The sequence below is a fragment of the Condylura cristata genome, unplaced genomic scaffold, assembly GCF_000260355.1.
Source record: "Condylura cristata isolate star-nosed mole 26May11 unplaced genomic scaffold, ConCri1.0 scaffold00018, whole genome shotgun sequence".
NCBI classification, from domain to species: Eukaryota; Metazoa; Chordata; class Mammalia; order Eulipotyphla; family Talpidae; genus Condylura; species Condylura cristata.
In genome coordinates, this window is record NW_004567119.1 from 6,854,557 (window position 1) to 6,868,482 (window position 13,926).

At 41.4% G+C, this 13,926-nt stretch overlaps 1 protein-coding gene across 1 annotated transcript in view; it reads left to right on the plus strand.

Annotated features, from left to right (window-relative positions):
• HHIP (hedgehog interacting protein) overlaps nucleotides 1-13,926 on the plus strand; it is an 83,326-nt gene that overhangs the window by 44,612 nt on the left and 24,788 nt on the right. Inside the window, exons 5-7 of the mRNA XM_004685300.2 lie at nucleotides 10,584-10,735; nucleotides 11,111-11,284; nucleotides 12,078-12,221. Of these exons, the coding sequence (XP_004685357.1) occupies nucleotides 10,584-10,735; nucleotides 11,111-11,284; nucleotides 12,078-12,221 (470 nt within the window). The remainder of the gene's footprint in view (nucleotides 1-10,583; nucleotides 10,736-11,110; nucleotides 11,285-12,077; nucleotides 12,222-13,926) is intronic.

Genomic DNA, 13,926 nt, shown 5'->3' on the forward strand with positions numbered 1-13,926 from the left:
CAGGCCCAGGATGCCCAGGGATGCCCAGGCCACTGTTGACCTGATGAGGTAACCATGTCCATGGCGGTCTCGGGATAACTCTGCCTGTGATCACTTCATACTTGGCTGGCGCAAATGTCTCTTGACGTATGGTCACTATGTCCCCTTCTCTACCACTCAGGAAGCTTTGTCCCCCCCTCTCCCACACACCCTCCCATCTTAGTCCCTATCCACTGCCGCAAATCAGCTTTCCCTAGCCTGTGTGCTTCAACACGGCACAAGAACATCTGCTCAAGGAACAGAGTCTCGGCTTGCAAACTTGCCCCGGGACTGCTGGGTCCCTCATCATGTTTCAGTTTCCGCCCCAATACTGATCACACCTTCTCGATCACAAAAAAATATGGGACTGCATTTCTGTTTTAATTTGTAAAATGACAATATTGAAGAAGCGTCTTTTAGGAAGATGCATCTTTTTTTCAAATTTATTACAAATACGTATTATAACAAATACAAGAAAGAACTGTTTAATTGGGATAGCTGAGGTCTAGCAAATGTTTGCTTTCTAAATGGTGATTTGTAACTAATGTTATCTTGGAATAAGAGTATTTCCAATATAAAAATGAATGTTCAGACAGAACTTTTTTAGTCTTTTCATGGTGTTCTGTTGCTAGATTTCTGTATTGAATCATTTTGTAAAATAACAATTAATGAAAATATCAAAGATACAGAGAATTTGATTTTTCTCCTTTGGTAAATTGCAAGTCTAATTGACGTATAAATCACATAAATACAAACTAGTCAGAAAACAAATTTTAAAAGTGCCATAATTTTTATATGACCTTGAAGTTCCAGCAATCTATTGCATAACTTTTCAAAAGAAGTCACATAGAGGAAACCTCATATTTTCTTAAATTTATGAGTGTTCCTTGGTGGTCTAAACTGTTGGGGCTTTTTCAAGGTTTCTTTTCAAAGCAATAATCTTACTTAATTGTTTGATGTTTATTCTCATCTAAGTCAATTTGAGTTCTTATTTGGAGTAACAATAGGAAATATATAACCGCAAAGAGTGGAGCGACGTGAGTAAGGACTTCACCCCTCTAGTGTTATATTTCTATATATGATGTGAAGATAATGTTTTTAGCTGCATGGCCACCGTATTAACCACACGTCATAAATACAAACTTTATGAAGCAAGAGTTTGAATTCATTAAAACTATTTTCTGTCCTTTGCTAGAGGTAAGCATTTATCCTTACTATTATGATATTTTCTTTCAATTAAAAAGACCCTAAATCTCCCATTTTTTGACAGGAGAAAATAAACTACAAAAATACAAATCAGATGACACTCATAAGAAATGATATTTTGTAGCCCTTTATATTTTAATGTTTAAAACAAAATGGTCAGACTTCATGACTCAGATTTTAGCTTTAAGGAGGGCCAATGAAGTCAATTTTATTTCATTAGTTTTCAATGTAATAATTTAATATTCCTAATAATTTAATAAAATTTTGACTTTCATTCTTATAAAAGTCTATAGTCCAAATAGCTATAAGAGCTTTACTAGTAAACTATGAAGAATTACTTTTCTTCATTATAGACCAACTCTTTCTAAGAAAAATATTTTTACATTACAAGACAATAAGACACCTTTTTACTTATTAAGTAAAATATTGGGGGGGGTTGAAGAGATTAATGTGTTTTCTAAATTACCCTCTTGCTGCAATGGAATTATTTGCTTTTCTGACAAAGTTTGGCCAATATCTGTCCATGTGATAATTTTTTAAAAATTATCCAAGGCGGCCCTCCCTGGTGGCGCAGCGGGTTAAAGCACAGCACTAAGAAACTAAAGCTACTACAGCATGAGTTCGATCCCCGCCTGCCCCGGAGGTGACCACATGGAGTGGCAGACCTCTCCGCTTCCCTCAGCAGTGTACTTCGTCTATCTGCCTGTTCTGCTCCCCACTCTGTCTCTGGTGAATCCTCTCACCACCCCTGTACCTCTGGCCTGTACCCCAGTTCTGTAAGCATAAATAAATAAAAATTTTAAAAAAAATTATCCAAGGCGGATACCCCTGAGGCAGAGAGAGGAGGAAAAATAAAAGTTGCCCAAGCATAAACAAATACAAATTCTTTCTTCTTCAGTGTCACCTAGTCGTTGAGGGTCTGTATATAAATATAGACACACACATACTTATACAGAGATTATATGTTACAGCTATTTGGACTATAGACTTTTATAAGAATGAAAGTCAAAATTTTATTAAATTACTAGGAATATTAAATTATTTTACATATATATATTATTTTAAGATTTTATTTATTTTTACATATAAGAACTGGGGTGCAGGCCAGAGGTGGTGGGGGGTGAGAGGATTCACCGGAAACAGAGTGAGGGGCAGAACAGGCAGATCTACTGAAATACACTGCTGAGGGGAGTAGTGGGGTGACAGGAAAGGTCTACCATGCCATGTGGGTCACCTCCCTGGTCAGGGATTGAATTCAGACCACAGTGGTGATAGGGCTAAGACTTAATCCTTATTCCACCAGAGAGGCCCAGGATCTGCGTATTTTGTGATCCTGTGATATGCTCTCTCAATTCTTGGATAGTCTCATCTTCTTCCTTATTTTATAATTGAATATTCAGATTTAAATCTAAATTGCATATCTTTTAAGCATCTATTAGTCAACAATGCTTTGAGGTAATTCTCACAATCATTTGCCAATATCAAGAATGCATATTTTTCTATCATAAATTTTGGAAGTCCATTTTTACTATTTGATCACCACTGGTGATCACTCGGCAATATTACAGCATACACAAACATTGGGGCTAATTTGTTTCTCCTATTTCTTTTCTTTGTTTCTTCAAGAAACTACATTGAAGCTTAGAGCATGCATACTACATATATGGCAAGTATGTATGTTTCAAGTCTAATAAAAATTCAGATTATTCCAACATTGTCATTCTTAACGAGGCAGTGGTAACACATACCATCTAACTGTCCTGAAGAGCTACTATACAGTAAGCCCAGTGCTAAATGCATCAGTGTACGTTTCCATGCCTGCTATTTGCTGAAGTCCAAAAGTTCTTTGAATGGTAGGCAGCAATACAATACCATCTACATCATCTAATTGCACTCTACAACACTTTAATTTAAATTAGGGTTGCATTCAAAATCACACTCCCCAAATCTTATTATTTTATGGGTCAATTGAATTTGCCCACTGCAATAACTGTATCTTCAATTCAAATAGCACCTTGGAATTTACAAAATTCATTTCTTCCTTTGATGATCTGTGTGACCTCACAAGAGGAAGGAAAGCTATTTGCCAAACACTTTTAATTGGCCTCTTTCCATTAAATAATCCAACAGACTCCTTGAAAGGATTGTGGACTATTCTACTCAGTTTTGAGTTAGTTACAACATTTCATGTATGCTTCATCAAAAAAAAAAAAAAAAGCAGAAAGAAATACCTTCTCTATCATATTTAATGAATTATTTAATTATTTAAACCTTCTGCTTAATTCACAAAAAGATTTGGATGCTTCAACTTGAAAGGAAGGAAGAGTTGTGATAGAATTTTAGAGCAGGAGGCAAAAGAACAGAGCACAATAGTAATGGCGGGAGAGAAAGAGGTCTGGGGAACAGAAACAGTCCCCTGCGGTGGCCATGGACACTTGGGCACTTGATTGGTCTCTTCTCTCAACAACTACTATCAGTGACATCAGGTTCCCAGCTTGAAATGGGCCATGATTGGTGAGATATTCACATCACAGAATGTAAACAGTCAAGACATGCCTCTTTTCCAAAATAGTGGGTTTGCCAGCACAATATTGCTTTAAAACCTAACCTAACTGTGTTAAAATCATTGAGATTTAAGCTGTTCCCCTTGCGGAGCTCTGGAGAGCTCGCATAGACTATCTTAGCAGTGCCCTGGCTCATGAAAAGTGGATGTGGATGAGGGCAGACAATGCAACTATTCTTCATGTGATCATGTCTTCAGCTAGAGGTCTGTGGTGGGACACTATCCTACAATACTTGGCATTATTTGTCCTTTGATCACAGATAATCTTTACTTGGCTGTTTCTGGGTGAGAATTGCATTTTGGCAAATTGCTTAAAGCTGTTTACAGCTGTGTCCTTATTCAGAAAATATGACAAATAGTATTATACTCTAAAGTTGTGATAAAGTTTAAAACAAACAAGCAAACAAAATGCTTGCAATTTACGTAGCAGTTTCTAGCACATAGTAAAAGCTCAATCCACGTTCTCAGCTGTCACCATAGATGGATCTTTTGTAAGACACTAGATATACCAAGATCAAGTCTTTGGTTCAAGAAGCTGAAAGTCGAGTAAACTCATCCAGTTGCTAGATTATGTGTCTTACATCATGCTCTAACTATGCTGTTGGCTAATATTTTTGCACTTTTACAGTGCAGTCTAGAAATATGAACATTTTAAAATCTAAGGTACAACAGGTATTAAACCTGTAGATTGGTAACAGAAGAGTCTAGTGGTTATAAAGTTTTTAAAAATTGTCAGTTACTCATTTTGAATTCCCATGAATATTCTTGAGACTTTTGTTAACCTGTAACTTATTTTTATGTAGCCTAGATGGAACAAAAGAACTTCTCTTTCTCTAAGTATTACCAACATTTTTATAAATTTTTCTTCTTCTGAAGTGTCTAGGATTTTACTTGGGGGAAGAACTTATACCTTTTCTCATTTTATTTTGTTACTTTCACACAATTTGACTTCATGGAAGATATGTTACTTGAAAGAGATGTTTCACACAATTTGACTTCATGGAAGCATTTTCTTTTAGAGACCATGTTTTGATGAACTGAACTTTGGGATACCATAGATATTATTAACATTTGACATATATTAGGCCACATAGTCTCTAGTATTGAAGCTATTCTCTGTTACCATATTGGATTTCTTGGACAACATATTAAATTTTTTAAATAAATATCACAGTTCAGTCTGGAAGGGAGAGGGAAGGGGAAGTGGGTGAGAGAGGAGATACCTCAGGACAAAGGCCAAGGTGAAGGATAAGCTGGGTTGGTAATGGTGAGTTTAACATAGTGCATACCGTATTACAAAATTTTACCTGCCACCATAATATACTATACACATTATGTGCCAATGTATATACATTTTATACATTGTGAACATAATATAATATGTTGATTTTCCATGACTCATGCCTGAAACTTATGTTATAATGCAATGTTACTTCAGTAAACATGAAATTTAATTATACTTGACAATACAAGGTTTATAGAAAATAAAACATGAACACACATAAAATATTGTGAGTATGATAACTTTTAAGTACATAATGGATATGTAAATACACTTTCCCCATGGGTTCCAGATGTCAAAAGAACATCTGCATATGGAATAAGAAGTCCCTGGGAATCTGGAAAATCAGTCTTAAAAATAATCACTTCTAATATCTTCTTGTGTAGATTGTACAGTTAGTTTATGGTTGAAACAAATGTGCAAGAGAACTGTTGAGTAAATCCTGTAGACTTTCAGGTGGCTAGCATCTACCTAGAATATGTGTCCTCCTCCCATTTGGAATCTTCTAGATTGTCTTTGAATTTGCTACCATCAGAAGATAAGGTATACAGTCGGTACATGTATTGACTGAGTCATGGCCAGTGGTGACTGAGCTCAACCTCCAGTCCCTCTCCCCTCCTGAAACTTGTCTGCTTGTGTGTGTTGGGGGAGGGGAGGGACTGACCTTTCCAACCTTCCCATCACATTTTCTCCTGCCTCTGGCTCCTGGTCCCCATTCTGCTCTCTGGGATCCACTAAGAGTCACTAATTAGCATAAACTCAAGTAAGTTTGACAGGGGCTCAAGAGAAATAACAAAAGACTTTCCAATTGTTCTAGAAAGTGCAGTGATTTAAAAAGCTCTGTCTAGAAGCTGGGGACAAAGGCTAGATATATTTATCATTTTAGCACAGAATGACCCATGCAGCTCCTCCCATAAGCTAACTCAGGAGCTTCAGGGATTGACTCCTTTTCGGAGGCTTTTGGAACTATTGCAAAGCAGTGCTTTTTCAGGAGTTCTAAAGAACAGAACACCCCACATGGCATTTCAAAATGAGGTCAAAACAAAATAAGAAGAGAAAACCTTAGGTGTTGATACACTAATTAGCTTCAGTGTCAAAAATTACCTAGAGTGCATCGTCCCTCTCTTTATTATTAATTTTTGGGATCATGCATGGTTCTAACAACGCAGCATTGTTTAACCCCTTGCTTCTTCCACATAAAGAAGATGTAACAGCATAAAGACGTGCAGGTGGGTGGGACACAGAACATTTGCTTTGCCATCTGCTTCCAGGTATAAGCCCCTGGAGGGCACGTTTAGTTCTTGTTGATCATCTTATCCCTTGTGCTAGTCACAACACCTAACACATAGTAAATAAATATTTGTTGAATGAATGTTAAATGCAAACTAGTTTTGAACAAAGAATACCTTGAACATAGCACTGCATTATTTAATTTACATCTCAATACCACAGGACCACTTCTAGCCTCCTGAACTTGAAGCCAGTGACTTGCCCCAAAGGGCCCTAAAAGAAATGATGAATCCCATTCAGTGCTGCTCAGTTCTGTTCCCTAAAATCTGCAGGTTGACATTCCCTGAGAGAAATCAAGCAAATACTTGGGAAAAAATACTCATAATGCCGTTGAAAGTATGAAGGGAATGTTTTCTTTCAAAAAGCATCATAATAAAAGACCATGTCCCACAATTTATCTGAAAAAGAAAAATACTTTCCATACTAATAGTGTCACGATTGTCTCTTTCCTGCACAGCTACGTGGTGTCCTTCTGAGGAGGAGTATTGTTTGTCCACTGTTAACTTTCATCCGTTCACCCAGGGGAGAGTTTATCCCCAAACTCTAAGATCAGATCTGATCTTGCACTCACATGAAAATCATCGGTACTCTCTGGGGGATCTGTCTCTGCCTTTGGTCCTGTGAAATTACTCCTGAGAGCCGAAGGGGAACTACAGCAGCAGCCTGGTGCAAACTTGTTTAACAAGGTGCCGAAGGAGGGTTTCTGATTCAGGCTGAGGCACGGGGCCCAACTTTCCAAAGTGTAATGGGAAGCATTTTCAAATCATTCAGCTGCTTGATTTTGAGTAGAGTTGGGTTTGGTGAGGGGCTGAGTAGAATTGGGAAGTAGGGGGAAGGGGGAGTGGAGAGAGATGGAGAGAAAAAGAATGAATTAGCCAAACAGAGCAAACCCTCAAATGTTGTTTGTAAATTACTTGTGGTCCATTTGGTTCTAGCAGTGATGTACATTCCCAGAAGCAACACATGAACACAAAGAGTATTAATAATGAAGTACAAAGTGTAATGTGAATAACTGGACAAATCACTGCTTTCCACATGGGGTTAACAGTTTTCAAAAGTCTAATGTTAGAAGTCCATGTCTTTTTGAAAGACGTGGCTTCCCGGACCGCGACTTCCATTTGCCATTCTATCCATGTGTTTTTCTCCCTTTCAGCCAGCTTGGCTCAACTAATCATTGCTAGAGTCTTTCTCCCCAAATGCACTCTAGAAACATTTCCATCATTTGACATTTCTAAGAGTGCATGATTTTAATTCTCTAAAGCTACACATAATGAAGGAAAGGATGGGAAGAAAGAAGAGTCAGTAATGTCGGCATCAGGGTTTTCTGCAGCACCTCTGAGGCTGGAGACCAAAGGCTGATACAGGGCAAGGAAGGGACACAGGATTCAGGCTGTGACAGGTAGCAGGAGGCTGTGAACACAGAGCCCAGCTGGGCAGAAGGGACTAAGACTACAGATCAGAAGAGCAAGACCAGGGAGGGTCCGTCAGCGGCCAGTCCTGCCCCGAAGGCGCTAACGCCGGGTTCTCAAGGTGGACTCAAGCTCTGGTGCAGATTGCGTGGAACAGTCTCAGAGGGCTTGGGGGCCTTAACTGTCTGTTGGCATTTCCTGTGCTGTGACCTTTACTGTGAACCTTCCACAGCCAATCAACCTACTGCTCCATAGAAATCTCGAGAATTGACTCAGATCTCAAGGATAAGTTTGCAAGTGAGAGGTAAATCATGATTGATCAGTAACATGCTATGAAGAGACAACATAACTCGAAACTTATCTGAGCCAAACAAGAGCCCAGTTTCCTGACCCTGGGAGTGTATCTCTCCTTTCTTAATCTCTGAATCTTTAGGAGTTGTGTTACATCATTTAAACTAATTTTGGGATACACTCAAGGTATTTACTTAAAAAAGTCCTTACTTAGGAAAATATTTCTCATAACTGACAAAAAATAGTCACTTCTAGATCAACCACAACACTAAACAATTATGAAATCATATCAAATGATTCAGCCAGTGTAAATCCTATAACCTGACAAATTCAGAATTACTGATTTTTAGGTGGCTTTGTGGATATAGCTCCTTTCACTTATATAGCTCATTCTGTTTCCATATTTGTCACATTCATAAATGCTAAGGATGTCCCCTGACTCCCCACGGGATAGGTGAATCTCCAAAGTGAAAGATTATTTACTCTTGAGGATTTGTTTAAATCTCTTTTCCCATCTGTCTATAGTGCCTGCTTTCTACATTCTTAATTCCTGAAAGGCAACCAGCATGGTTTAAAACCATGTTGCTCTCCAATTCAAATGTGATCCAAATGATTTGATTAAAAACTACAAAAGAACTGCTTTCAACAAAAGCTTCTTAGTGAGGAACACCAACATTTGTGAAGTGGAAGGCAGCCCTTTCTCTGTGCTCACAGCTTTGGAGGGAAACATATTTGGAAGAGCAGTTAATCACAAACTAAATCCCATCCCAAGCTTCTTCATATAGCCCACACGGAGGTTTAATATGCAATGTTTTTCTACAATCGAATCTTGGTTACACACTCCAGCTTTCTATGTCTCGCGAGACAGGCAAGAGATAGTTGCTTAGTGGAACTGCCTAGAACCACAGCAGCGCATCGATATTAAAATCATTATAGCAAGAGAATCAAAAAAATGGAGGCATGTTCGCAGATGCTAGCCATCAGTCTTGCCCTTCCGTGCGGTGATTCTTTTGATTAAAATTAAGCCCACGGTGATATGCAGATGAAGCAGTTGACTCCTTTGACATTTGAATACTGATTTGGTAACTCTGGGATAGTCGCATGCTCCTTCTTACTTCTATACTGTTAAAGTTGGGATGCTTGCATGGCTGGTATATATATCTGAAGGCAGTTTCCCTCTAAGCTGGGAAGTAAATCAAACTGTGCTCATTAAAGTGAACTTTGATGCCTAAAACTTTATAAATGCTTAAATCTATGCAGAATAACAACTACAACTTCAAGCACATGCTGTCCCGGGAGACGAAAGCACGAAGTTCATTACCCAGCACAACCTTGCAAAGAGGTTGTAGCATTAGAGGTTTTTTTCTTCCTCTAACACTTCTGAAGAGGAACTTTGAGCTTTTGACCCAGTAGACGCTGTGATGTTTAACGAAACAGCGGTTGTAGGATGATCCGCGAGATGCAACTGCAGCACTTAATCTTGTGTCTTGCTTTTCACCATTGTGAATAACTCATCAGACTACAGAGGAAATGCTCCCTGGCCGCTGACTGTGAACTTTGCTCTCTGATCGAGATAATTTTAGACACTTTGATTTCATTATAGAAATTCCAAGCCTTCTTGTGGGATAAAACAAATGTTAAGACCATATTGAATTTCATCAAGCTGAATTAGCAGAAAATAAAGATAAAATGCCTTTCTATTTAAAAACATGATGATGTTTTAATTGGTACAGCCTTTGGCACGGCTAATGTACACAATCCTTGACATTCATATAATAACAAAAGAAAGTTTCGGGTTTTTCTTTTATTTTCTAGTCTCCCCTTTCCTCCCTAGCTCCTCCCCTCCCCCCATCTTGACCCTGGCTTTTAGCTCTCCTCCCTTTTCTCCATCCTTCTACAAGAAAAAACGATGCAGTGCAAGGACACATGTAAAAATACATCCCTTGTACCGGAATAGGCCAAGGCTGCTTATTACCTAGCTGGGATGAAAAGACCACCATCGTCGTGACAACTGATGCAGTTGCCTCCGGGTAAAACAAAGGTTTACATATCACACAAGCAATTGAACTGTTTTCTAAACATATTGCCAAGACAGTGGGAGCCGGCAGCCCACACTGCGTTTTAGGGTTAGGAGACTTGGATGAGAAGTGACTGCTGATTATGGACCTTTTTATTTGTCTTCTATGAACTACAGCAACCTGGTAACCCAGCAAAGAATGCTTCACCACACTTCAACTTGTCTTCCCAGCGTCCCAAGATTACATGCACAAATCACTTGACAAAAGTGGTGTGAGGGTCCTGTGCGTAGATAACCACAAGACAGTGGTCTAGTTCTAACCCTTCAAGAGTACCGCAAAGTGAAATGTTTTATAATCCTTTTTTGTGCAGTGGGCAAGGAAGAAAAGAAAAGAGTTTGGGCAAAGATTATCCAGAAGAAAGAAACAGACTCTTTCGGGTTCCAGTGGAAGCACAATAAGGAACATAATTAACTTCACGATTCTTTGTGTTTTTCATTTGACTGCAGGGAGGAGATGAAAGAGGACTGTTAAGCCTTGCATTCCATCCCAATTACAAGAAAAATGGAAAGCTGTATGTGTCTTACACCACCAACCAGGAGCGCTGGGCTATAGGACCCCACGACCACATTCTTCGCGTGGTGGAGTACACAGTCTCCAGGTAGCCCTGCGCTCACCCAGGCACAGAGGGGTTCTGTCTTATTTTGTCATTATCTCTCAGTAACTTTTCCGTGTAGGAGTTACACGTAATTAGCCAGGAGATGGTAATAATTAAACAACAATCTATGTCTTGCTTAAAGCCTGGAGAATTGGGAAAAGAATGCTCTGGCACTTTCCCTCAATCATCTTTCCACTTAAATGCTACTGCTGAAACTTAGCGAAGAGCACAGTGTTTCCAGCAATGCTGAGGAGCCACGTCAGGGCTCTTCCCTCACAGCCAGCCAGGCCTCTGTCTGCTCCCTGCCTGTGTCGGTCACCCAGCTGTGAGCGGCCTGCGTCTCTAACCACCCTGTGCTGTTTCCACCCCACCCTGCAGGAAAAACCCCCATCAAGTGGACCTGAGAACGGCCAGGGTGTTTCTTGAGGTAGCAGAGCTACACAGGAAGCACTTGGGGGGGCAGCTGCTGTTCGGCCCTGACGGCTTCCTCTACATCATCCTCGGCGACGGCATGATCACGCTGGACGACATGGAGGAGATGGACGGGCTCAGGTAAAACAACCGCATCTTTGGGATTAAAATGTTGTAGGTGCCGGGGAAAGCAGAGCTCCTGCGTTCAGAACTGTCCTTGACAATCCCCGGATGGTGTCATTTATATGTGGGATGTAGGAAGCCAAAGGGTCAGACAAAACCAAGCCAGTAAGAACCCCTAGTGGAATAGGGGCCACAGATGAGGAATAGGGTGGGGAGCCAGGGGAGGGAGAAGAGGGGAAACCAGGGGAGGGGGAGCAGGAGGAGGGGCAGGAGGGCGGGGCGGCGCCACTGGGGCCTGGGTGGTGGGTGGGTGGTGACATGCAGCTGAGGAGGTGGAATTTTGTGCCTCTGAATCACAGACTGTCTTGTAAAGGAATGTCACCTCAATTACAAAAACTGCCATTGAATTACAGCACCTTGGTGACATGACATTTGTTGTCACTGTCCATGTTGATCAAATGAACTGGGATCCAATAATAGGCTGCCGCATTCTTTTTGCAAGTTGTTAGGCTGCTGCCAGCACAGGTTATGGGGTGCAGTTCTGACAGACAGGGTGGGAGAAGCAAGCACCCCCTGTGCCCTGCACATACTGCTCCGGGGAGCTTCGGCGGGGGCTGGGGGGACAGAAAATACACGGACTGGAGAATGATAAATGTGAGGTGCAGAAAGCTGCCTGTACCCGTGGTCCTCAGCCAGGAACTGTGTGGGTGCCAGCCCTCTGAAACCAAACTGCCTCGGTTTCATTTCCTGCCCGCGTTGAGGGGTAAGGTGCCCCAACCAGGGACACTCACGGGGCCTGGCCATTCCTCAGCGACTTCACAGGTTCAGTGCTTCGGCTGGACGTGGACGCCGACACGTGCCACGTGCCTTACTCCATCCCAAGGAGCAACCCACACTTCAACAGCACCAATCAGCCCCCCGAGGTGTTCGCCCACGGCCTCCACGATCCAGGCAGGTGAGAACGTAGCCATTGGGCCTGTCTGCTTAAAGCCAGCTGGGCAGTCAGGGGGCTGGGAAGGAAAAAGGGTCCCCCACAGAGAGAGCAAGGGTTTGTGTCTCTAAAACCACCCCGACTCACTGTCCCATCACCCTTTCTCCTGCCTGGGGGGAAACAGATGAAGAAGGGAGGTAGACCAGGAAAGGGTCACGTTCATGGAGGGAAATCTCCTCAGTGTTTCGGTGATCAATATTAGATAAATATCTTGAACCAGATGCCCCCCCTGGTGACACAAGGGGTTAAGTCTGTGAAGCTGGCGGTAGCCACTGCAGCTTGAGTTCTATCCCCAGTCAGGGAGCTGACCCACAGGGCGCAGCAGACATCTCCTGTCTCCCCGCTGCTCCCCTCAGCAGTGTACTTCAGTGGATCTGCCTGTTCTCTTGCCCACACTGTGTCTGGTGAAGCCTCTCACCCCCTGCCTCTCTGGCCTACACCCCAGCTCTTGTATGCATACATAAATAAAAGTAAGTCTTTTGAAACTATCTATGTTGAACCAGTATAACCATCAAGACTGCAACCTGAACAATTCATAGAGATAATGAATCTTTTTATTGGCCCCCTGAAGCCTGTCCAAATGTTCCTCTCCCTTTACACTGTGGGGTGGGGGGGGGTAATAATCAGGTGCAGGATGATTACAGGAGGCTGAATTGACAAAATACACATCTATCAGAAACACAGAATACACTGTCACTCCCAGCTGGTGGATTTTAAATGAATTTCAGCTCTTATCACTTAACCTGTAAGTTACAATTACATAAGTTATGTAAGTTATATAACAATATCTATCACATTTATAAAATTGTATCGTAATGTTATAACTTGACATGTGATGATCCAGTACCAATCTGTAAGGAGTTGAGCTAAATGTTGACATTTTGTACATAAAAAAAAGGCAATAGAAAAGGAATTCATCATGACTGTTTACTATCCTGTGAACCATCAGGAACGAACACTGTCACGAGTGGAGAGCGAGAAATTCTGGGTACGCATCAAAAATGCATGTAGCCATTAGAGGTGAAGGTTCATCCAATCTGCAGTCTGTTTCACAGACGAGGGGCTTCAAGGCCCATTCATTCACTTACTAGTGAAGTTCTTCTTGCTATTGAATGTTTATTGACTATTCACTATGTGCAAAGTGAGAATTTCTCAATCTTTTTATTTTTATAATCCCTCATGCCCTTTATCTCCCCTTCATCCAAGTCTGAGTCTATAGTTCATTTCCTTTTTGGCATCTCATCAGATCTTAAAATCTGTGTGACAGGGAAGAGGGAAGGTGGATTCAGGGTGTGCAGGAAGCTGTTGCATTCCACTCCTCGAACTCGGGACTTGAGATGCCACCACAACGCAGCCCCTTGAAATCCCTTAGCCTGAGTCACTGCAACACCACTGGTGCTTTTGTGCAGCCTCCCTGGGGGTCCTGGACCCTTGGTACAAAAACAGAGGGCGAGCTCCTTTAAGACCTGATGATGGCAGGGTGCCGCACCGTGGTCCTGCCTCCTACGGACAGCAGAGGCCTAAAGGAAAATCTTGCTCCTTCCCAGAGTAATCAAGCAGACGAAGCCTTCATGAAGCCGAAAGGAAGCTCAAATAATTCCTGGCCAAAAGGAAAACTTTGATCAAGCTCCCTGGTGCAGAGGACTGAACAAAGTATATTGCACACACT